Here is a 22,941-nt window from a genome sequence, read left to right on the forward strand (position 1 = left end):
ACACACACACACACACACACACACACACACACACACACACACACACAGACAGATGAACTGGTGCCAGTCTCAGTTATGGGAGAAAGACTCCACTCAATTCAGTTCACTTCAGTTCAAGCTGAATTCAGAACTGTGCAGTGCACACATTTCAAAATGTTTGAGTGACAGTGTTTCCAAAGGCTATGGTAACAACGGTGATACAATGAAACAGTCATACTGACAGACAACCGGGGACTAGTGCTACTAGCCCGGACACACACACACACACACACACACACACACTTCTCACTAGCTGACTGTTGAAGAACCCACAAGGTGTGTGTACCATTGCACACTTTCGCACCATATTATCTAGTTAAGAATTAAACCAATTTGCACATCTCTGATACTGTACACTCATTTGGGCAATAGCTAACATCTGGGATGGGGGTTCTGACTGAAAAGACAGCATGGTGAATCACGTGAATCTGGGCCGAATGCTTTTAATTTCTTTCCATGAATACATAAGTACACAGATACATTCCCAGAGTATTTGATAACCCAGAGAGTCAGGCTTGACCATGCTAGCTCTGTTAGCTCTAAATGATTCTCAGTGCCTGATGCTGAAATGATCTCTCTCTGTCTCTCTCTCTTTCTCTCCCTCTCTCCGCCGTGCTGATGTTTCTGATGTTCTGTTTTATACCCCTGCTGTGAGGACAGGAGCTTGGCACCGCCTCAAAAAGGCAAGATATTTAATTGCTGTTAAGGCAGCGACAGATGGCTGAAAGAGCAAAGAGCAAAAAAAAAAAAAAAAAAAAAGCCAGCAAGTCTATTTATGAACAGAGATTTTATGACTTCTCAGCATGACTGAAGGCTATACTTCCCTTTCTGTAAACCTCTCTTCTTTTTCAGCTGAGTGGGAAATACATGCACTTGTTCAGACTTCAGCGCTAATGAGAAAGACATTTTTAATCACTTAGCGTGTCATTTCGGGTGTTCCACTCAGTCAGAGTTTGGCTCGTGTCATTTTAGGCATCAGCGATCCTCAGCAGGGCCACAGTTTAAACGATTTCTTGTCTGATTTTAGAAGACAAGTGTCATGCAGTGATCTGACCGAAAATCAGCACCCTTCAGTGACTGAATGATAATCCTGTTTAAATTCAGGGCAAAACCAGGGCTTCTGCACCACCAAGATCTTCTGCCAAGTTAGCCTGGGGCCATGTGGGCATTTAGTTATCACGTGCGGCCTTAAGGACATCCACAAGGAGCGTTGGTAAAAGAAAGGCTATATATTAGCAAAGATGTAAACCTTAAATGTGTGTCATTGCCGTCCAGCTAAAATCACATGTAAAATTTGAATTTATGTGCCATCAGTTATGGGGTTTTTTTTTGTTTTTATTTTTAATTTATGCACCCATTGGTTCTGAGTGTATTGGACCAGCAAAGTATTTATACACCGACAAGTGAAGGGGCAGCCAGCCGGAGCAGCCTGTAAACAAGAGCATTGCACGCAAGTGGAACAATCATATGCAGTTCTCACAACTGCGCTGCTGCATTAGACAAATACAACACCTTGTGGGCTTGCCCACATAAACAGACAAACTATGCATCCTGCACCCAAGATGCGTTTACATGAACGTGTCTCTGTAACTCTAGCGCCTCTCTGTTTATACCCCACACCACCCTTGCTCTGCTCTGCTGCGCTAGTGTGTTTGACAGTTTCTCTCTCTCTCTCTCCCTCTACACCCCCCCCCCCCCCCCCCCCCCCCCCCCCCCACAGGCCGGTGCATTAGTTGTCCTCTCCACCATGCCTGCGAGGGAGTGTTTCTTTCAGCGTGTGTGTGTGTGAGCTCCACGGTTTTGCTGGGATGAACATGCCACTGCACCAAATCTCTGTCATCCCCCGTGATGTCACTTCCTCCAGAGTGTCTGGCAGCGGGAAGGCAAAAGAAAAAGACAAACAGGTAAATATGCCGCCCATTCAAATGACGTGGTCAGACCCTATGTGCTCTTTCTATCTTTTTCTCTCTTTCTCTCTCCCTTTGTCCATCATCGGGTAACATTTTAGTCATGTTCTGTTTCCTAAAGGAAATGAGCCAGAGAATAAGATGGAGAAAATACACTGACATCATAAATTATGCTACAGTTTCTCTCATGGGCTCTTACAGAATGTTAAGCATCACTGGAATCTAAATTGGAATCAATGAAGAGTTTAGAATGGTTGTCATGGTGAGGATGAGGTCATAGAGAGGGCTGTGGAATATCGTTCAGCCTTTGTCTACTGGTGGTCTGTCTCCTTCATCAGTAAGGATGATGGTTGGTCAACAGCACTCTGGCAGACAGGTTAGGCTCACACACACAAACACACACACTCTCTCTCTCACACACACACACACACTACTGTGCTTGTGGCAGAAATGTTTTGCTCCATTTATTTTCTTCTTTTGGTTGTGTGCATATGTTGTCACTTTAGTGACAGCAGTCGGCAGGTAAATGATTGTTTACAATCTAATTTCTGCCGCTGAGGAGACCCTGCTGTCTCAGATATCAGCTTAAATACAGGAAGTGCAACGTTGGAGGAAGTCTTGCAAACACACACACACACAAACGCACTGAAACTGAAAAGGCAGCAGTTCCAGTAAGAGAAGTGTGTGGTGTTAACTGGGTTGAAGAGTGTGAGGAGAAGTAGAAATGAAAGCGATTATCAGAGCTCTACTCGTTTAATCTCAGTATGTTTAGTCTGACTTCAGTCTTTAAAGGATCACCTTATTAAAGAAAAGAGTCTGCCTGCCTTCACAGCAAGAGATTTAGGGCTGAACAGAACTGTGTGTGTGTGTGTTTGTGTGTGTGTGTGTGTGTGTGTGTGTGTGTGTGTGCTACAGAACTCTGCAGTATCCTAAAGTCAAAGCCTTGTCTCAGTGTTTTAGTGCCTTTGGGAAGTAAAAAGAGGTCTCTGTGGTCTGTCTGGAGAACTGTATTTTCTGTCTTCTCACCAAACTGCATTAAAGTGTGGATAAACCAGAGGTGTCTGGGGGCAGTTCACACAGACATGGACACACACAGATGCAAATGTATGTACTCACATTCTAACACACACCCATGCTGACTGATGAAGCCTGTGACAGGCCTTAAACATGTGTTTGAAGAGGTGTGGGGCTACATGAGAGCTGGAGCGAGTTAGAAGCTCCTTGCCATCTGATTAAATGCGTGTGCTTAATATTTATCGTTAACTTCAGAAGGTTTAAGTGACGTAAGTTACAGTTAAAAAGCCTCAACAGAACACCTTCTCTCTGTACCTCTTAAAAGTGTCTTTCTCTCTCTCACGCACACACACACACACACACACACACACACACACACACACACACACAGTCATCACTGGAAGCAGGTGATTGGACAGTGACAGTAATGAGGGCTCTGTCAGCAGAAAGCGTGGAGTTAGCCTGTCACAGCTTTCCAAAAAAAAAAAAAAAAAAACAACTCAAGAGACTGGAGAGACTAGAAGAGCTGGCAGTTAATTCTCTGCTGCCAGGGACACAGTCACTACCCCTTAGAGTTTTCCCACTGCCAGTCTAGAAGGCTGCTTCCCATAGGTACTCTCTGCTTTGTTTTTCCTGTGATATGTCTGTTTTTGAGGTCAGAGTCAAACTTTGATTTATGTTCAAATTTTGGCCCAGAATGTAATCCATGAGGTGCCTCTAACTTTACTGTATGAATCTCCTGTTCTGGTATCATTGTTGAGTTTAATGAGAGAAGTGGTGTGGTGAAGCTGTCAAGCCACTGATGCTTCCTTAATGCCACTGCATACACACCCTGTGGTCTCAGGGCGAGTACTTTTTGTGGGTGAGTTGCTAGGCACTGATGTAACCTAGGTTAAGTCGATTGCTGATTGGTGGAGCTGTGCTTCTAGAGAAGTGGGGAATCGTCACCTGTGTCTATATTTGCTGCGTACTTCTCTCTCTCGCTCTCTCTCTCTCTCTCATGCTCACTCTCACTCTCACTCTCTTTCTCTCTCTCATACTCTCACTCTCTTTCTCTCTCTCTCTCTCTCTCTCTCTCTCTCCTCTCACTCCCTTTTTGTCAGTCTTTTATGTTCTTTTCTCTTGCTTACCCACTGGGCTGCATAAGTGCTCTCAAAGCTAGCAGTTAGTCGTCCCAAACAAAAGATATGCTAAGACAATGTGTTGCACAACCAGTTGAGCTCTTAGTCTTTTGCAGAATGCTTCAGTCCTCAAGAGGTCCACTCACTCCAGCTGCTACGGAGTGGCCCTTCCCACAGCACATATGGTGTCGAGAGACTGAACAAAATACAGCTTAGCTTTCCTTGCTTTTGTACTGATCTTTTCAAGTCACCATTGATGGTTTTCATGAACAATTTCTGTGCAAAGCCCTGTATTTATGGCTATTCCGATTATATGAATTATAGAAGCAGTTTCTGAGCAGCAATCAGGCTCTGCTTGTCTAGATGTGTGGATGTATCCACGTGATGCGATTACTATTGATGATTATGAACTATTGCCCATTATATTTATACGTTTGTGTTCATATTTCATTCCTTTCATTTGAAACTGGGAATCAGTCTGTCTGGGAGCATGTGGAGTCAGGACCAAAGTACATTGTTTCAGCTGGAGTCGTCATTGATTTTTATTTGTAGTATTTTCTTCTAGAGATTTTGTTCAAAATGGACTCACTGACTCGGATACACTTCGACAGCTATTATTTCAGATGTGTGACAATCATTATACAGCGTACATAACTGAAAAAAAAAAAAAGGACTTGTTTACCTCTGTGCAAACCAGTGGGGGCTGCAAGTCAAACATCTCTGATTGGCTTTTCCACCCGGACAGACCACTGTAACCTAGCTCCTCCACCATCTTTCCCTCTCTCCCTCTTCCTCTGTACTTTCAGCCTCATCATCATCATCGTTGTCACTGTTTTTTATTTACAGTGTTCTGTTGGACGTTTTGTCCAAACCACGGTTCTCCCTCAGAAGCATCTGCTGGTATGTGGACCGGTGGGGGGTTGGAGGGGGGGGGGGTGTCTGTACAGCTCTGGGCTACATCCTTTCCTCTCCCAGAATGCAAATCAGTCGGGCCGCCCGCAAGCACAGCTTTAGTCACTGCGCAACAGCATACATTCCATCTGTTCATCTCAGACAAGTTGTCTTTCGTTCCTTCAAAAAAAAAAAAAAAAAAATCAAATCCTTGTTTCTACTAAATACTCTACTATTCATCTGTTCTTCAGCACTAGGCACTCCAGGCCTATACAATGAATGACGCTAATACACAAATAAGCGAAGGAATTGTCTTCTTTGTCCATCCTTACAGCAGTGTGTCAGCGCTGTTAGCTCTTCTGAAAGGCAGAGATTATGATAATGTGGGTCTAAAAGACCAGTATGTTTGAACATTGTTGTGATTATCATGAAATCTTTGTTGGCTCTGATGCTTTTGGTATGTTATACTTACAGTTTTGTGTCTGCTCAGATGTTTTATGTGGGGAACTATACAACTTGAATGCATCATTTTGAGGTGTTTCTATGCTGTAATAATGCACTTGAGATACCATACCAGAGTTCTACATGTCCACTTATGTTTCAGAATCAAACAGTGTTCCTCCTGAGTAAACAGACACAGCTTTCTTTGAAGGCAGCTGTAGTTGTGATCGTAGCCTCAGAGAACGGAGAGTTTTGAAAGACCAAAGAGCATCCAAGCAACAGATCATTGCCTCTGCTTTCATGACCTGAATAGGTCTTAAGTCATTCTGTGCTCTGTATATTCATCTCATCTTTGTTTATTTATGAACAAATGAGAACAAATCAAAAGCTCTGGTTTGCTTATTGGCTTTAATAATCTCTCATGTTGTCTCTTGAGAGGTTGACAGACACAAAAGAAAGGACATGGAGAGTTTTGAGTATCTAAGTCTAATATCTAGTATCTATACTAGTATCTAGTATCTAATTCAGAACAGCTCATGTGCAGTTACTCATGTCCTATCTAGAAAAGCATTTTATAGCAGCTTTAACATGCTAAGAACAGTAAAAGGGCAAACTTTGACATTGGTCATATTTTGCAGACCTGTTCTCTGGAGATGACCTGACTTTGGGGACGCTTAAGAAATGGAAATAATATGCAAAGGCTTTCAGCTCTGTAAAATCGTGTCAGATGAGCCATCATGAAGCTTCAGGAAGGATGTTTACGGGGTTGCGACGACGAGTTCACACTCTCGCTATCTCGCTACGCCATTTTTAAGCTTCCTTGGCACTCTAATCTCTCTGACAGGGTGCAATTTTACTTCTGTCATGGTCGTTGTGCCACAGCAACAGAAATTCTGCCACAGTCGGAGGTCTGAATTTAGCTGCACTTCTGACATTATTCAGGTCCAAGTCTGCATTGGGCTTAGCACTTTGTATGAGGAGATATAGAACGGTTTGGCTATAATTTACTTTCACTTATCTGTGTGACAAAGCATATGATTATGAAAAGGACTGTAAAAAAATGCACATATTAGAACCCAATAAACAGAATTTGTGGGAGTGAAAACAAAAAGGGTTTTACTTTAAAAGTGACAAAGAATACTGGAGCTTCCCAAGTAACAGAGCCAACAGGCCTACGTGTTTTGATTTACATGGGTTCTTTTTTTTTTTTTTAAACGCCACACAATTATTACCAGTTACGGGCTGAATGGGACAACAGGCGAATCAATATATTTCGAATGGACTCCTTCAGAACATAGGCATGAAGAAACAAGGGACCAGAAAGAAAAAAAAGGTTGCCCTGGCAAAACAACTAGGCCATCCCAAAAATTTCCACAACTACAAATAATGTGCAACTACATGTAAACACAGTGTCTCTTTTACAGGATCCGATGACATAATCTCTTCTTTGTGGGTCTTTAAATGTCCCAAGTTATCATCTCTCAAATTTGGCAGATGGTCGCCACCTGGAGAGAGAGAATGAGAGAGAGAGACAGAGGGAGAGAGAGACAGAGAGCTGGAGAGAATACATGGATGGGGCCAGTAACCATAACAACACACACTGGCAGAGGTTGTTACCATGTACTCAAAGTGGTGGAAGGAGAGTAGACCCTTCCGTGAAGATTGCCAGAGTGACTGGTTTTTACTATGGAAAGAGGACCTTTGAACAGGTGTTCTGGCTGTGTCTCAGAAACAGAACATTTGGCCACAACCTGATAGCATGCATAGTCTTGACTGTTTTAAAAATTACACAAATGCACCCAGCAACCCACGCTATCATCATAGTGCTCTCTAGGTGCAGCCTGCACATGTAATCAAGGTCAGACTTTGATGCACATTTTGCTTTGCCCTAAGCAAACTAGCAAGCTGTTTTCTTTGCCCATAATCCTGCAGTGAAATAAAGTTTTGGCTCTTTCTTAGCTGACTCAACAATCTTGATGGCTATGAACTGAGTTGACCCAGTTCTCCTTGAATAAGAGAAGATTGTAAGTCCCTCCTTGTGGTTTTTGAGGTAGCCCGCTTGAGGACTGGATATTACAGATTCTGCCTGTGCAGGAGGTTTTTGGATGGTACCACACTCTCAGTTTGCGAGTTGCAGGACTCCCTTAGGGTTGGGAAGAGGCCCTCAGGGAAAACAAAAAAAAAAAGTAAATGAGAAAAAAAAGCTTCAGTCTTGTCTGAGGGGAATGTATCATACAGACCTGTTGGAGGCTGCTTCAACAACCAGAGGATTCCAAAAGGGATGCAGGTGACACATGACTAGTTTCTGATTTTTGACCTACCTGACTATAACAGACATCACTGGGGTTATCTAACAACAGTCTCACTGTCAAAAGAAAGGCTCTTCAGACAGATTGGACAGAAGGATTGACTCATGGGAAAGTCGGAGACATCACTGACAGCTTCACACCTTTTATTCGCTTGTGTGCTCTGTTGGTTATGAAAAATGAGGTGGTTCTCTTGACAATGTGGGTTTTCCTTTTTTTTTTTTCTTTTAATAATAAAAGGTTCAGCTGAACTGGCCTTATGTGAACCATGTCTGTATGTGTGAAGTCATATCGACAAAAAAGTTCTATGGACAATCAGTGCCGAATGGGTTTTCACTGTCTTTCCTCATTGTCTTCTAGGCCTGTGCCATTGTGTTGGGTATTTTTAGAATGTGACCCAGAACATTCTCTGAGGCTCTCAGTAGATCAGACGCTGGCACTTGAGATTTGAGTGTTGAAAAACATGATTAAATTTGGAGTGGAGGACAAGATGCTATGCCCCCCCTCCAGGCAGATGAGGCATATTGGGAAATCACTTTAAACACACATTGTTTCATTAAAATGTATTCCTCTTGATACTTCACTGTTAATTTTGCGGTAAGCGGGGTGAATTTTTTATTTTTTTAAAAAAAATTTTGTAATATTCAAAAAGGCGACCTTGTTGATGTCGTCGTACGTTCTTGAGTGTAACTTTATTGTTTGTCTTGTAATTGAATTAACCTAGAAGATCATTCTGTATCTAATTTGGAACCTCTCTGTCCAATCTGATTTAGAGCAGACTGAGTCCTGGGCTTCTCCACTGAGGGTTTTTTTTTTCTGAAGTCATTAGATGGCAGAATGTTTGGCTGTGGCCGCATGACCATTCTCTCTGCTCAGACATGGTGTGGAAATAAAGGGAGAAAAAGCCAGTGGTGCTGTCACATTGGCTTGTCCAGGATGTCCATCATCACTCTAGTGTGATGCTGCTGTGCTGTTCTTGCTATACACTGTCACCTGTGAGACCTTCTGGACGAGTTTATGTCCAAACACTTACACTCACTTCAGCTCAGTTTCAGCCCAAATACACACACACAGCTAAACCAAACCTCTGGGTAGTGCTTATACACTTATGACAAACTGTGAACGGTCAGTCAAAGGAGACATAGTGTCAAAGTCATTAACCAAACAGGAAATATTTTTACATAATGCATAATTTTAGCAAAAAATTTATTTAATACCGGCAGCTGTACTCTGACTACTGTAAAGGTACATTTTTGTTTGTATTTTTGCCACACATGCAATAATCACTTTGAGCATATAAACAATATATTTGTGTATATGTATAGAGAGAGCTCAGAAGACACCAATCAGGACCCTGTTTCTTGTTATTTTAAATACAGTTACTGTAGAATTACATTATACAGAAAGATTAAAGCACAGAGTATTTTTACGTGACTCATAATGAAAGAAAAATCCCCTTTACAAAGACATGTTTTTCAACTATGCAGAGTGTGAGTATTTTTAATACCTGTGTATTTAACTGTGAAATAATTACCTGAGTAGATGGAGGCAGACAGGAGCGCAGATACCTACTAATTAACCTGGATGCCTAATTTATGTGCCCTGCCACTCACTTTGCTCTGAACTCTGACAGTGCTGTTGCACTGCATCAGCTGGGCTAGTAGACGGTGAGACCTGCAGGTGGGAGATAAGCTTGACCAACTCTCTTATCTGCAGAGAGCAAAAAACAGGCAGGATTCAGGCAATGTTCCAACCAAAAAAAAAGAAATGTTTCGTTCTTATTTTACTTGCAGCGGTCTTCCTCTGCTCAGCAAGAGCAGTGTCACGCATGTCTTCCAATGGCACCTAATTAATGGTGGCACGTTAACTGCCGTTCTTAGACTCCCACGACCCAGATGATTCACTTGGTTCCAAATCAATTGCCGTGTTCCTGAGCGATTTTAGGGCTCTTGCCAAGCTAGAGGAGGAGCGAAATTCTCTGTCTCTCTGCCTCTCTCTCCCTCTCTCTCTCTCTCTCTCTCTTCTGAGAGATGTGTAAGTGCTTGTGTTAGACACATTCAGTGAAACTCCATTATCTTTTCAGTTTAGAGCTCTCATCCCTCCATCAAACTGAGATTAGGTTATTTGATGCTATAAGATTCACAGTTACAGAAATACTACAGACAACTTCAGCAGCATCATGAAAGAAGATGAAAATACTGGTTTGGAACACTTTTTCAGTGCTGTCGGAATGAAACGGATATTTCTGTTTTGCTCAGCCATGTGTAAAGCTATGCTTTCGTCAGGTGAAAGTGTGGGGCCTAATATAATGTCATAGTCTTTCTTCTCAGCCTTTGTTTCCTGTAGAGAGACCGTATGTCTTTGTATGTTCAGCCAGCGGTCTTGTTTTATGTGGTACAATAAAAATGATATTAGTTCAGCAGTAAAGGTACCGGTACAATAAAGGTTGAGATGTCAGCGTGTTAGTTTGTCTGCTCAGACGTATGTGTTTGACATATATGGCTTGTCTATTATATCTAATTTCCATATGTGGGAGAACTTGATTTGTCTTAAGTTTCTCATTGTTCTGTGAGAACATGTGGAAAAACAGTGATATCTGATCTGTTTTCTGGGCTTCCCTTTCAGCTTCCTTGTGGGAGACTTTGGAGATAGTAAAAATGAATTACTAATACAGGTGACCCTGAAGAACAGAGTCTGCATGACAGGGTAGACTGAAAGTTGCATTTGTTCTGTCAGTGTGATATTCCTTTACAGAAGTGTATTGTGTGTGTGTGACAGAAAGCAGCACACAGATGATTTGAGTCACAGAATTTGGAGGTTGCTGTGGTAACATTGTCTAAAAAGACAAGAACAGATTGACGGATAGATGAAGAAATGAGTCGCATCTCTTCTGACTCCAACATGACAGGACAAACTGAGATCTTCTGCAAATGAACATCAGTCTGGCCCTGTCAGCTTGGCGTCAGACAGGACCTTTAGAAACTGCAGCATTGAAATTATTGAAGTTTTTGTGGCGGCGGTACCAGTTGCCTGGTCACGTGTTCGGTTGTCTGAGAGGACAACATATTGAGAGCAGTCTTCAGCATGTACAAGGTTACAAGTAGGAAAGATGCTTTCGTCAGAGAGAAATGGGACAAGCTCTCTGGTCCTCTTTTGACTGTCTCATCCTCACTGACAGCTGTCGCCCTGTCTGTTTGTCAGCTCCACTCTAACTGATGCTGTGTGAGGTTCTGTCTTGAGAGAGAGAGAGAGAGAGAGAGAGAGGGGGGGGGGGGGAGGGGGGGGGAAGAGGGAGGGAGGGAGCTTTTCTGAATCCTTGGGCAGGTGGCTTAGTGTGCTTTGTTAAATCACAACTTTCAGTCACCCACATTTTTTATCAGCAGTGATGTTTATGGACCAAGGTCGCTTTGAGGGAGACGACAGTTATCAAATTTTCATCTTCACTTCTGAACAAACTGCAGAGGAGTGAGAAAGAGAGAGAGAGAGAGAGAGAGAGAGAGAGAGAGAGAGAGAGAGAGGGTAAAGCATGAAGCAGGAAGATAAAGTATCTGATGTAACCGTGTGAGTGAGAGAGAGAGACACTCTGGGATGCAGTGTGGTGTGAGAGAACAGCTGCCTTGCCAATGAAGAAAACAGTTTATTTTCAGAGGGATTAATATATCAGCTCTTCCAGAGGGTTTTGGAACTTTGAACTGGAAGTGTTGGTTAAAATGGAAATATAAGGGTCTGTTGCTATAGAGACCAACCTTGTGAAACCATTTCTTTTGACTAATCTTTCAGTTTTGGCCAGAGTCAAACTAATAGAATCATCAGGTAGAGTGTTTTAATTTTAAAAAAAAATTAGTCACAAGCAGTAGCTCTCCTTACAGGAAAAAAAAACATATCACTCCATACTCTAATTTTTCTGTTTAGTTCTCAGTTACGTGAAGAGCTGATTTTAAGATTTTGTTAATTGCAGTAAAAACCAAAGTCCCGTTAACTCCTGGTTAAGAAAGAGAAATGCTGTGGTCCTTATTAGTCTTGTCCTGATCTAGGATCATCCACAGGTTGATTATATGCACCGGAGGGATGCCTTTAAAATCAACGGGGTAGACTGCTTTCATTTTCTGCTTTCAGTACACCAAAGGTGTGGAATACATCAGAAACTCTCTGTCTCATTTCCAGTCATTAAGTCACAGTTAATAACAAATTTCCATTTGATATGTACACAAATGTCAGCCTTTGATTGAGCGTCTCATGCTAAAATCAGCCCTCATTTTCACACTTATGTTTGTACACAGAGACTTTTGCTCCATCTGTAATTTTGGATGTTGACTCATCAGGGGGAAATTGTTCATTTGCTTCACTTAATCTGTGAAAGGCTTGGAAAATATTTCACCTAGAAAAATCAAATCTGAGCATGGTTGGCGCTTGGCACCGTTGGAAATGAGAACAGATTAGACTACATCTCTTAACTCAGTCACTGCACCAGCAGCCTTATGAATGATGTTGCCTCACTAGTTTGAATGCTTAATATACGGAGAGCTTTTCTAAAACGATCTTTGCCCTTGGGATCCTGTGAGGCTTCAGACGTAGCTCTATGTCAGAGCCCTGATAAGGTGAGCAGAAACAACGTGTTGTGGAAGTCACATGCTCTGTTTGAAGAGGAAGTCGAGCAGAGTTAGACTATCAGACTGAAGCACATTTTAAAGGAACAGACACAGCAGAGTGAGAGAGGAACTTATTCATTTCCCTCTAAGTCTTATCCTGGAACAGCTGACCAACGTTTAAGCGAAGTCATAAAAAAGGCAGCTGCTTTCACATGTGCACGTATACAAAAAGTGGGTATTACAGTAACTCTCTTTCTCTCTCTCTCTCCCTCACACATACAAGAGCACAGAGAAAAGATGTGGGTGCTTTGACAGTGCTGTATTATAGTCTCTCTCTCTCTCTCTCTCTCTGTGTATATATATATATTTATATAAAAAGTGTAAGTGGAGACAATAGTTACCTATCTTAACAAGTTATGTATTAACATGATATTGTCCAGACATGTTGTTAGGCCCTGATACACTAATAGAAGCTGACCAAGCAATGAAGCCACATAAACTACCAGTCCTTCCAGCCAGAGACCTTCTTAACACATAAGACGTAAAGCAGAACTGAGAGACGACACGCGCTGGACACTACAAACAGCGCAACATAACAAGTCAAAACAGTATGTGAAGTGCCATCTTAATCTTCAGTTGTTCATTTGGTTTTTTTTTTTTCGTTTCTGAGCAGTTTGGAATTCGTCCCTTAGGCTCATCCGCCATATTATTCATTAATCTCACACGAGTCTCAAAGTGAACGTGTCTGCTAGTCAGTTTAGTCAGCGCATTGTTTTCGATCTGTGCCGAGAATCACTCTGCACAGTAGAACAAATAGGATCTCAACCCCATGACGGTCGGTAGTCTGAGACAGGAAACTTACTCCCACCGCTCTGTTCAAGGAAGACTTAGATCAAAACGAAAAGAGAGATTTGGATGGGAAGTGGAGCTGCTGGGAATGCTGCTAGCGAAGGGGTCAGCTAAACCGAGCATCGTCAGGAAAAATATCACCATCTGCTCTGCCTGTCAGTAAAGATCTTGGACAGCAGTGTGGTGAGGGGGCTGTGTTGGATCTCATATTTGTTCAGACTGTATCCATGGATGGAGGGATAGAGTTGCTGTCTGGATTTTGTGTTAAGTAAATGCTGTTAGGCTCATCAGTTGTATATATGAACTCTTAAGGCTTACACTGGTCTGCTATTCTCTCTCTGTCTCTCTCTCTCTTTCTCTAATGTGTGTATGAGTCTGGAATATAAAGGATGTTTATGGGCATTGAATTTTGACAAGATGATCAGTAGCTTCAACTGTCACACTCAGTGATATTCTGCTTGTCTTTGTAGTTTTGTTTGTGTTTAAACACCATTCTAGAAAGTTCTTTCTGTAGGCCTTGACTACAGAAACACGTACCAGCAAGGAAAAAAATCACAAATATACACTAATAAAACAGTGCCAAGCCACTGTTGTGTCTCCAATAAACAAGGTCTCGTGTCTGACTGCAGTCACGTGTGTGAGAGAAGAAGGCGTGTGAATTGTGGGTTCTGTTTGAAATGGCAGCGAAGGCTCCAATCTGTCAGTGAATGTGAGGGATTGTTTAGTGTGAGTCAGAATCAACAGGCCGGCCGGTCACAGAAAAACACCAGTGCCTGACATTCAAATAGAGTACAGTGTGTGCTTTTCTCTGGCTGAAATACTGGACAATGAGTAATAATTTGGCCTAGTTTTGAAAGAAACTATATCCTTATGTGAATTTGACCAAAAGCCCTAATGATTAAGTGCAGGATATGGACCACGGAGTCAAATAAAGTAAAACTACGCAATGTAGTTAATAATGTAAAGAAAGTGAAAGAAGTTCTTTTTGACGTGATGTCAGGTTCAGGGCACATTCACACAGGCACTCAGGAAGCCTGGATTACATCCTTTACTCACAGCTCGTCATTTTCAAAGCTAGCCCTCCTCACACTCTCCTTGACATCAACCTCATTAGATAATTGAACCATTTTGCGTTATTGAATTTAGGCCATTTATTATTTTATTTTTAATTAAAAACTCTCTGGTCAAAATTAGTTTTCAAACTGCATGGGCAGATTGTAACCTCAAGACAAGATTTACAGAAGCTACCCTGCAGTTTGTTTGCATTTGCAACACTAAGATCACAAATGTCTCTGATGTCTAACACACACTTTGTCTCTTCACTTGTCATTGTTGTAGGCTTGAATAGGCCCAGTCAGTGTAGCCAGTGTAGCTGGAAGCTCTGCTGGACATGTGACTGCAGAGAGGCATAAAGTAGAAAGGTTGACCAGCAGGGGGCAGTGGTCCAGTGGGCTTCTGTTATAATTCCACTCTTAGAGAATGACCTGTACATTATAATGTGCCACTCACAACCACTGTTCTCACCACACAGGGCAGCAGAATTGTGTTTGTGATGCAGGCCCATGTATCAGTCCTTGAATGTGGAAAGCCTGAATCTATAACGTGAATCAGGTGAAAAGCTATAGGTTGCTTAGGTAGCCGTGATTGTCCTGCTGATGTGAGCTGTATAGAAAACGCAAACAGATGACACACAATGGATGACACATGCTTGTGTGTTTGTAACAGGAACTGTATGACCATGCTTATGTTTGTTCAGCCTTCTAATCAGAAACGACAAGAGGCAAACCAATGATATTTCCCAGTGACTTTCTGAGAATCATTTATATTATTTGTCACAGAGAGTTGATATTACACCGCATTTTAAATGGAAAAGTTTTACATAATTCAGTTCTTTAAATGTTGCTGTGTTAAGTTTTTCTCTCTCTCTCTCTCTCTCTCTCTCTCTCTCTTTTTTATCCAACTGATCTCAGCTGGAAGTGGGGTACTGTTTTCATCGCAGAAATGTTTTGCTTTTCCCCAGGAGCACTTTTACTATTTTTTATTTTTTTTTTAAATTCCAAATGCAAATTAGACAAATGTAAATGACTATGCATCTCTTTGAACTGAGGACTTCAAAATAGATGGCCTTTAAATGCTAATGTGTGCTGCAGTATGTGCTGCAAACAGAAGTAAAAAATGAGACTGGACGTCTTGGGCGGAGGAGAGAGGCGGTATTTTCGTTACCGCTCTGTTAATCTCCCAGAGTCTAGAGCAGCCACATTTGAAGACTTAAGGCTTGGCCCGGACCAGGTGCATATCTACTGGTCTAATGACGAGACTGGGAGAACGACTGAGCACCTCCAGTTGTGTTAACGACGAAAGAAAAAATTCTACCTCCCGCTGAATGAGGTTGTTTTATAGTAATGTGGTGTTTCTACGCCGGATAAAGAGAGAAGCTGCACTTACACTGAACTTGTTCATGTTAATCACCGCTAATCAAATGTCTGACCTTCATCAATTGACTTGGTCCATGTTTTTAACATCTGTGAGCTATATAAATTCTCTCCCACTACTGTTAGGAAAGAAAGAGACCGAACACTTCCAACCCAGAGAAATTGGCCTGATTTTGGACCACAGAGGAGGCATATATCCTCATTCTGTGTTTTGTTTAGTTGTGTCTTTGTTTGTTTCGTTGTTGCCTTTGCGTGTGTGGTAAGATGAATGTCAGGCAGGCAGACGGTCTGTAATCTTAGGGCTTTGGTCTGGTCTGGTCTCCAGCAGTCGGCACAGAGAGAGAGAGAGAGAGAGGGGAATTCTTCTGCCCAGCGGTAATGGTAAACTATGCCAGCAATGCAAACCCACTAACAGATGGAGCAGGAAGGACGGCAGGGACATATGTATACCAGGTCAGATCGGTGTGTTTGAACGCGGGACTGCGGAACAGACATCTGCTAAAGGACTTTTAGGGCCCTCGCTGCTCCTACACCCTAAAGATCCACGACATTAGATTCAGTGTTAAAAGATTCCCTGCTGCAGAGACAACACCCCCCCCCCCCCCCCCCCCCCCCCCACCACCACCACCATCACCACCATCACCACCACCCCCACTCTGTCTTTTTAAAGCTGCTCTGCTATGGAGTCCCACTCCTTGCTGTGCTAGAGATGAAGGGTGAAGTTTACTCCTCTAAAACCGAGTTACCGTGAGGCCACTTCCTCCAAGCTAATATCAAGCCACTCTACAAGCCTTCAGAGGAGAAGGACTAAACTCTAATCCCACCCTGAGGAGAATGACAATGCTGGTCATTCTACTGGGAGTAATCTCAGACCAGTGGTTTAAGAGTTATGCTGGTCAGATTTGCGTGTGAACGTCTGCCTAAACCATGACACAGAGACTTGTACACACTGTAAATGTTCCATTAACCACTGAAATAATGACAAGGGGGATTAAGTGGCTTTGTGGAGAGCAGAAAACATTTATGAGTTTAAGAGGCACACATTGCTCACAGAATGCTTCACTTGGCATTTCCCGAACCATTTGTGACTCTGTGATACATAAAAGCAAGAACCCAAATGCCTAAGTGTGTGGCTCATAATCAGAGCACTTCCGAACACACTATTTTCCCAAATGGCTCTCACCGCTACTCTCAATTAGTGGCCCAGTTTGAAAACTGCAGCCTTCAGGCTACGCAGCCTTTGATCAGCTCTGGTGGGGCTTGGACTTCAGTCTTAAGTATGCTCACTTACTTTGGCAAATTTGCCGTTCAGATCCCCCCCACCCAAACCTACCTCCTACCCGTGCTCTCTCACTGCTCTTCCCATTCATCTGTCTCTTTCCATCTCTCCCATTTTCTGTCTCTCACTCCTTTTCTCTTGTTTTTCCCCTTTCTCTTGCTTTGCTGATTTAATATTAGATCTTACTGATGTCTTTGCAGGCTGTTGAGTTGACTCTCATGTCATAATAACATCAGTGTAAACTATACTAAAATCCATCCGGAGACCAATTCTGCCTGTGTCTGTTTCCTGCTCGACCTTAGTGATGTGATTATCTGTGTGTGTGTGTGTGTGTATGTGTACGTTGCATGAGTGTGTGCGTGTGTGTGTGAATGTGTGAGTGTGTGTATGTGTATATTGCGTGAGTGTGTGTGTGTGTGTGTGTGTGTGTGTGTGTGTGTGTGTGTATTTGTCTCTCTGGCCATCTAATCTCCTCTCATCTTTTCCTCTCTCTTTTTCTCTGTCCAATTAAATAATTAGTGATGGATTATTGTAATGTGGAATGACTTGGACAGACTTTTGTTTTTGTCCATTTGGAGTTATTCCAGATAGCCCAATTTTCACCCCCTAAACCCAGCTAGCCAACCAATCAACTAAGAAGAGATCAGTTTCACTCCTTTTGTAGTAATACCCAATCATGCAAGAGGAAGCCTTCATGCATATCCGCTCCCCCTCTGCCGGCATGCAGCAACAATACTGTGGTGGATTTTGAAGAAAACAGGGAATATATGATAAAATGATAAAATATGTTATATTGTTTTATTTCATAATGATGAACCACGTGCTTACTTACATCATACCATGTTATCATAGCATGTAACACTCTGCTATGGTCACGCTGCTTATTTAGTTGTATCATGTGTGATGAGTAGTGATGAGTCCTATAGCGCTCTGTTTGTCTCTCATCTCATAAGACATTCTTCAGCTTTAAGCTCTTCAGGGTAAGTACAATATAGTCATAATGTAAGTGTACTGGCATTTCTGACTCTTCATTCAGAACGGTTTCATATCCTCCTCCATGCTGTGAAAGGTATTCAGCTGTACTGGTAACCAGTAAGTGAGCCCTCTGACCTCTCTTTCTAAGCCTGCTGAGGCCCCCTGCGCTGCTACCAGTACTCTTCTCAGTGTGCCTGGTACTAGAAGTCTGCCGTGGTCACAGAGTCAAATTATCTCCAAGGCATGGGGCAAGTACCATCTGTTCCTGGGAGCTGGAGGCCTGGAGGGTGGAGCAAGGGGGCAGTAGTGTTTATGTAGAGGGACTGGAATTATCCCGTGTGTTTGATATGTGGGTTATACGTAGTATGTAATAAAGCCAGGAAATGTTTATGTTTGAAATCTGCTCTTTGGCTCCATGATTCCTTTTTTTGGCTGTTTGTGAATGTACCCTAATTGTACGGGGCTGAAACTACAAAAAAAAAAAAAATATGCAGAGTAACTTAGAATCCCACGCTGAAAGATTTCTCTTTTGCAGCCTCTGTTCTTCAATGTCTGTTAACAGATATGAAATATACTCTTGGATATTCATATCATCTCTGGTTATCTCAAATATCAAAGCTGTTTTCGATTGTTGTTCAAGTGTCGTTCCGCTGAAAACGGAACCTACAGCGTGTGAGAGGTTGAAACTAAGTGCCGCGGCATTGTGGGAATAGCTCTGATCTAGATTTGGGGATTCCCAGTTTTTCACATGCGATTTTGCGTAGCGTTCTCATACCACTGCCTTGCCCTTTACCATAGCGTGACCAGACCAGCTATCAGATCACACATTGAGATCTGTGAGTAAGGCTGCCGAGATTTTCCCATCACTGAAGGCTTTTAAAACGAGTTTCCAGCTGCTCCCAGGTTTGCGTTTTTCCCCATGTAAACGGTATCACACCAGGGAAAACACAACCTTCTCTGCAATAATACATGGAACAGCGTGTAAAACCATGCATATGTTTAGCACATGCTTAAACAGTACGTTAATGGTGTTAATGAGTGCTATTGACAGAGTTCTCCAGCTTTCATGAATCTCACTTTAAAATCTTATATAATTTCACACATACCTCTGTTTGCTTACAGTGCACAGTGCTCTCGTATGCCTAAATAATTTTTATATACAGTGTACACCACAGGAGGAGCTGGTAGCAGTTGGTGCCATGTTTGGGCTTAGACATTTTTATTGTCATCTGAATTGTGGACTGGTGACCATTTTTAAAACAGTTTTGTAAAAGTTGGGGACTTTGCCGTGCCTGACAAAGCGTCAGGGGTTATATTACAAGAAAGTTTTAGTGTTTAGAGGGACTTTGAATCATGTTCAGTTTAGAATCATTTTTGTCAGTAGTCATCACACATCATTCTTTTTATTCAAAATGCTCCTTTCAATGTTGAAGAATTTGATTTCCATATTAATTCAATACAAAGAGTGAAATGGAGGTCATACAATAGGCGGACTACACAGGTCAAGGTGTGTCTGTGTGTGTGTGTGTGTGTGTGTGTGTGTGTGTGTGTGTGTGTGTGTGTGTGTGTGTGTGTGCGCGTGTGTGCATGTGTGTGTTTTCATTTTTGCTTGTAATGGGTTTCGTGTGTCTAAGGTTTTTCTACTATCTGTGCTGATGTGGGTTTGATTTCAGTAGGAGGTGACACTGAAAGATGATATAATGATGTTTCCTGTAATATGCATAGTTATGTGCGTATTTGTGGTATTTATAATTAGTAAAAGAAAGATGCAGCAATGGGAACTGAAATGCAGATGACATTTCCACACTTACAGCATCTCCAAACTGTATTTAAACATTATCACACAGAATTCATCTCCAAACTGTATTTAAACATTATCTCACAGAATTGGTCTCCAAGCTGTATTTAAACATTATTTCACACAATTCATCTCCAAACTGTATTTAAACATTTTCTCACACAAGTCATCTCCAGACTGTATTTAAACATTTTCTCTCACAATTCATCTCCAAACTGTATGTTAACATAAACTCACTGACTTAATACATCAGGTTTGACTGTTAAAAATGAAAGAAATAAAAAATTTGGACTGTTACTAAAAAATGACTTGGCTAGGCAGCTAATCAAATCCCTGAAAATTGGTATTTAAGGACCTCATAAAGATCAAGAAGAAATTATTTCACGGAGAAGATGAATAACGAATTAACAATTTTGCATACATGTGCATCCAGAGCTATTTACAAAAGAAAGTAGGAACATTTAATCGGTAAATGAACAAAAGGGCAGATTCTTGCTTACACAAATGAGTGATTGTTACCCAGAGCTACCACAGCAGTTTGCAGTGTGATAGGTTCCTTTCTTCAGTTATGTTTTCTGTTCTCCACTGGCATTGCGTGTTAAGTTAGCGTTGATGTGGTGAATTGAGGTCATGAACTCCTGCCCTTCCCTCCATTCGGATGAGTGCAGATCGACTGGCATCGATTCATACCCGCCTACTCTTGGGACTCAGAGGGTTCTGTATGTGGGTGACCCGCTTCAAACACACTTTTAGATTCAGCTTGCGCATGTCCTGTAAAAATAGCAGCCAAAACCAGATCAGAGTTCCCAGAAAGAGGTCACTGTAAAGTTAGTCTTCGATTCCTTTTAACATTCCCACATATATACAAGAGAAGCTCCTACGAAACAGGCAGAAGTGAGGAAGGTAATTACACTGTCTTGACTCTGACAAAATATTCTGTTACTTTTCAGTACAGACATATGACAACTACACTGAGGGTTAGCAATTACTTCACAGTACCTCCATTGCCAGCACTGTGATTTTAAATCACATGTGGAATTGCAAATTTTGTCCCATTTTTTTTCTGTTTTCTCAACCACTCTCACCCCCCCCACCCCCCCACATACACACATACACACATACACTCATACACACACACACTTTTCTACATCTGCCAGGAGCCTGATTTGAAATTTCCTCGGGCTGGGTTGGTGTAGTCCCTCCCCTCGCGCAAAACAACGGCAGTAGAATGCGCAGGGGAATGATAACTCATGCATCAAACACTACAGCCTTTCCCGATGCTTCGCATTGGGGAAAACTCACACTGGGTCCAGACCAACCTTCCTGGTGAATTTTAACAGGCTGTGGGATGTAGAAGCACAGCACAAATGAAATGATAATGGTGTTTAAAACCAGCGTTGTTGTTCTGGACTTTCTCGTCCTGAATCTCCCGTGCTGGTTTCCGGGGCGTTCTCAGGAGAAAAAGCCAACGGGCTCTGTCTGGCATTAGTATGTATGGCTTTAGTTATGAATATGAACTGAAAGAGCTATTACAGTGCAATTTCATGCCCCAGAGCTTATCTGACGTCTTTATACTGGATTTAGCTCCTCTCTCTCTCTCTCTCTCTCTCTCTCTTTCTCTCTCTCCCTCTCCCTCTCCCTCTCTCTCTCTTTCTCTCTCTCTCTGCAGTGTTGCATATAAGGTATCTTATGGTCAATCCAAAATGGAATTTATAATCAGACCCTGTGCACTGACCTTTGCAGTGTGATATGAGGAGGCTAGGTGTGAACCAGTTGATATAGTTGAATAACTGTTTGTAGGGGCCGTTAAGCAGGTTGAATTGATGTGAATGATATTGAGATAGACAGGAACGAGCATGGTGGCACTGATGTAGCACACTGACAGTTGGACTGCGTCTGTGGTCAGTCAGTGGTTTCCTCATGACCCCTGTTTGTGACATTCTAACAACCAACAATTAAGCCTGGATCTACAGTAAAATAAGGTACTAACCTTTTTGGGGAGATAGCATATGTGGAGTAAGGAAATGCAGAAATCTATCAGGGACTTTTGAATAGTATAGTTGCTCAGTTAAGTGTTTCCTATTTGCCTGTTTAATGAAGTGGTACTTTAGGTTATTGAAAGGAACTGCTAAAAGACGTATCTCTGGATGCTTTTGAGAAAATTAGACAAAGTCCTCAATTTAGTGTCATTTCAATTTCTTTTTCCTATGCAGGAGAAGTAAAATTTCTGCTATTCTTCTGGACCTACTATGCAATTCCAAGGAAGTTGTGACATGCATTTTTTCCCTCAAACACAGAAAACCTCTCTTTTTTTCTCTCTCTCTCTCTCTCTCTCTCTCTCTCTCTCTCTCTCTCTCTCTCTCTCTCTCTCTCGCGCCCTCTTTCTCAGGCTTTTACCCACATGAATAATCTTTTTGTTTTTTGCAGTCCTTAGTCCAGGCTGGGAGCTTTTACTTTAGCAAACTCAGCTTTTAAAAGTGAGAGGCATTTAGCAGTGCATACTAGTGATTGTGTGTGTGTGTGTGTGTGTGGATGGAGTATTTACTTCATTATGGAGCTAAATGGCTTACCCTGCTCTAAATAGCTTTCCTCAGGTGAACAGGTATGTGTTTGAGTATGCGTGTGTGTGTGTGTGTGTGTGTGTGTGTGTGTGTGTGTGTGTGTGTGAATGCCTTAGCTTGGTTTAAATAGTTTTCCATTTTCCTCAGGTGAACATGCATGTCCATGCCAGAACAGAACAGGTCTCATGTTAGAGGCAAGCTGATTGGTTAAGACTCATATGGAATGTGTGTTCTAGAAGCCTGAGAGATTAAAGAATCTAAGAATATTTCCTGGATAAAAAGCCAACAGGTCAGAGTTAACTGCGTAGTCTCTGGAAACAAAGCAGTATTATTTTGACTGAGTTTCAGTCAACAATTTGTCCCCATTTTTCTGTTTGACACTAACACCAAAATGAATATCACCGATTATATGTCAGTGGTGAAAATAGACTTTAATGCCAAATGTACAGATACAAGGATATACATTCCACTATAATGATAGAGGCGGTGAGTGAAAATGTGCAAATCCACAGTGAAACAACTGTGTGTTTAGCGATTTCTCTAATAAATTGTCCAATTTCTGCTCCCTGAGGTCCTGACCCTCTCTCTCTCTCCCTTTCTCTCTCTTTTTCTCTCTCGCTTTCTCTCTCTCTCTCTCTCTCTGTCTCCCCTTTCTCTCTCTCTCTTTCTCTCTGTTTCCCTCTCTATGATACTGCTTGGTCTGATAAATCAGCTCAGAGCTTGTGTGTATGTTTGTGTG

At 42.0% G+C, this 22,941-nt stretch overlaps 1 protein-coding gene across 2 annotated transcripts in view; it reads left to right on the top strand.

The window, feature by feature from the left end:
• The first annotated feature begins 1,831 nt into the window (after nt 1-1,831).
• The window catches only part of marchf8 (membrane-associated ring finger (C3HC4) 8), a 48,793-nt gene continuing 27,683 nt past the window's right edge, over nt 1,832-22,941 (top strand). For both annotated transcript variants that reach the window (XM_030771997.1, XM_030771998.1), the window contains exon 1: nt 1,832-1,943. In XM_030771997.1, coding sequence (XP_030627857.1) covers nt 1,848-1,943 — 96 coding nt within the window. In that variant the 5' untranslated portion in view covers nt 1,832-1,847. The remainder of the gene's footprint in view (nt 1,944-22,941) is intronic.

This window comes from Chanos chanos, chromosome 4, assembly GCF_902362185.1.
Source record: "Chanos chanos chromosome 4, fChaCha1.1, whole genome shotgun sequence".
Classification (NCBI taxonomy): Eukaryota; Metazoa; Chordata; class Actinopteri; order Gonorynchiformes; family Chanidae; genus Chanos; species Chanos chanos.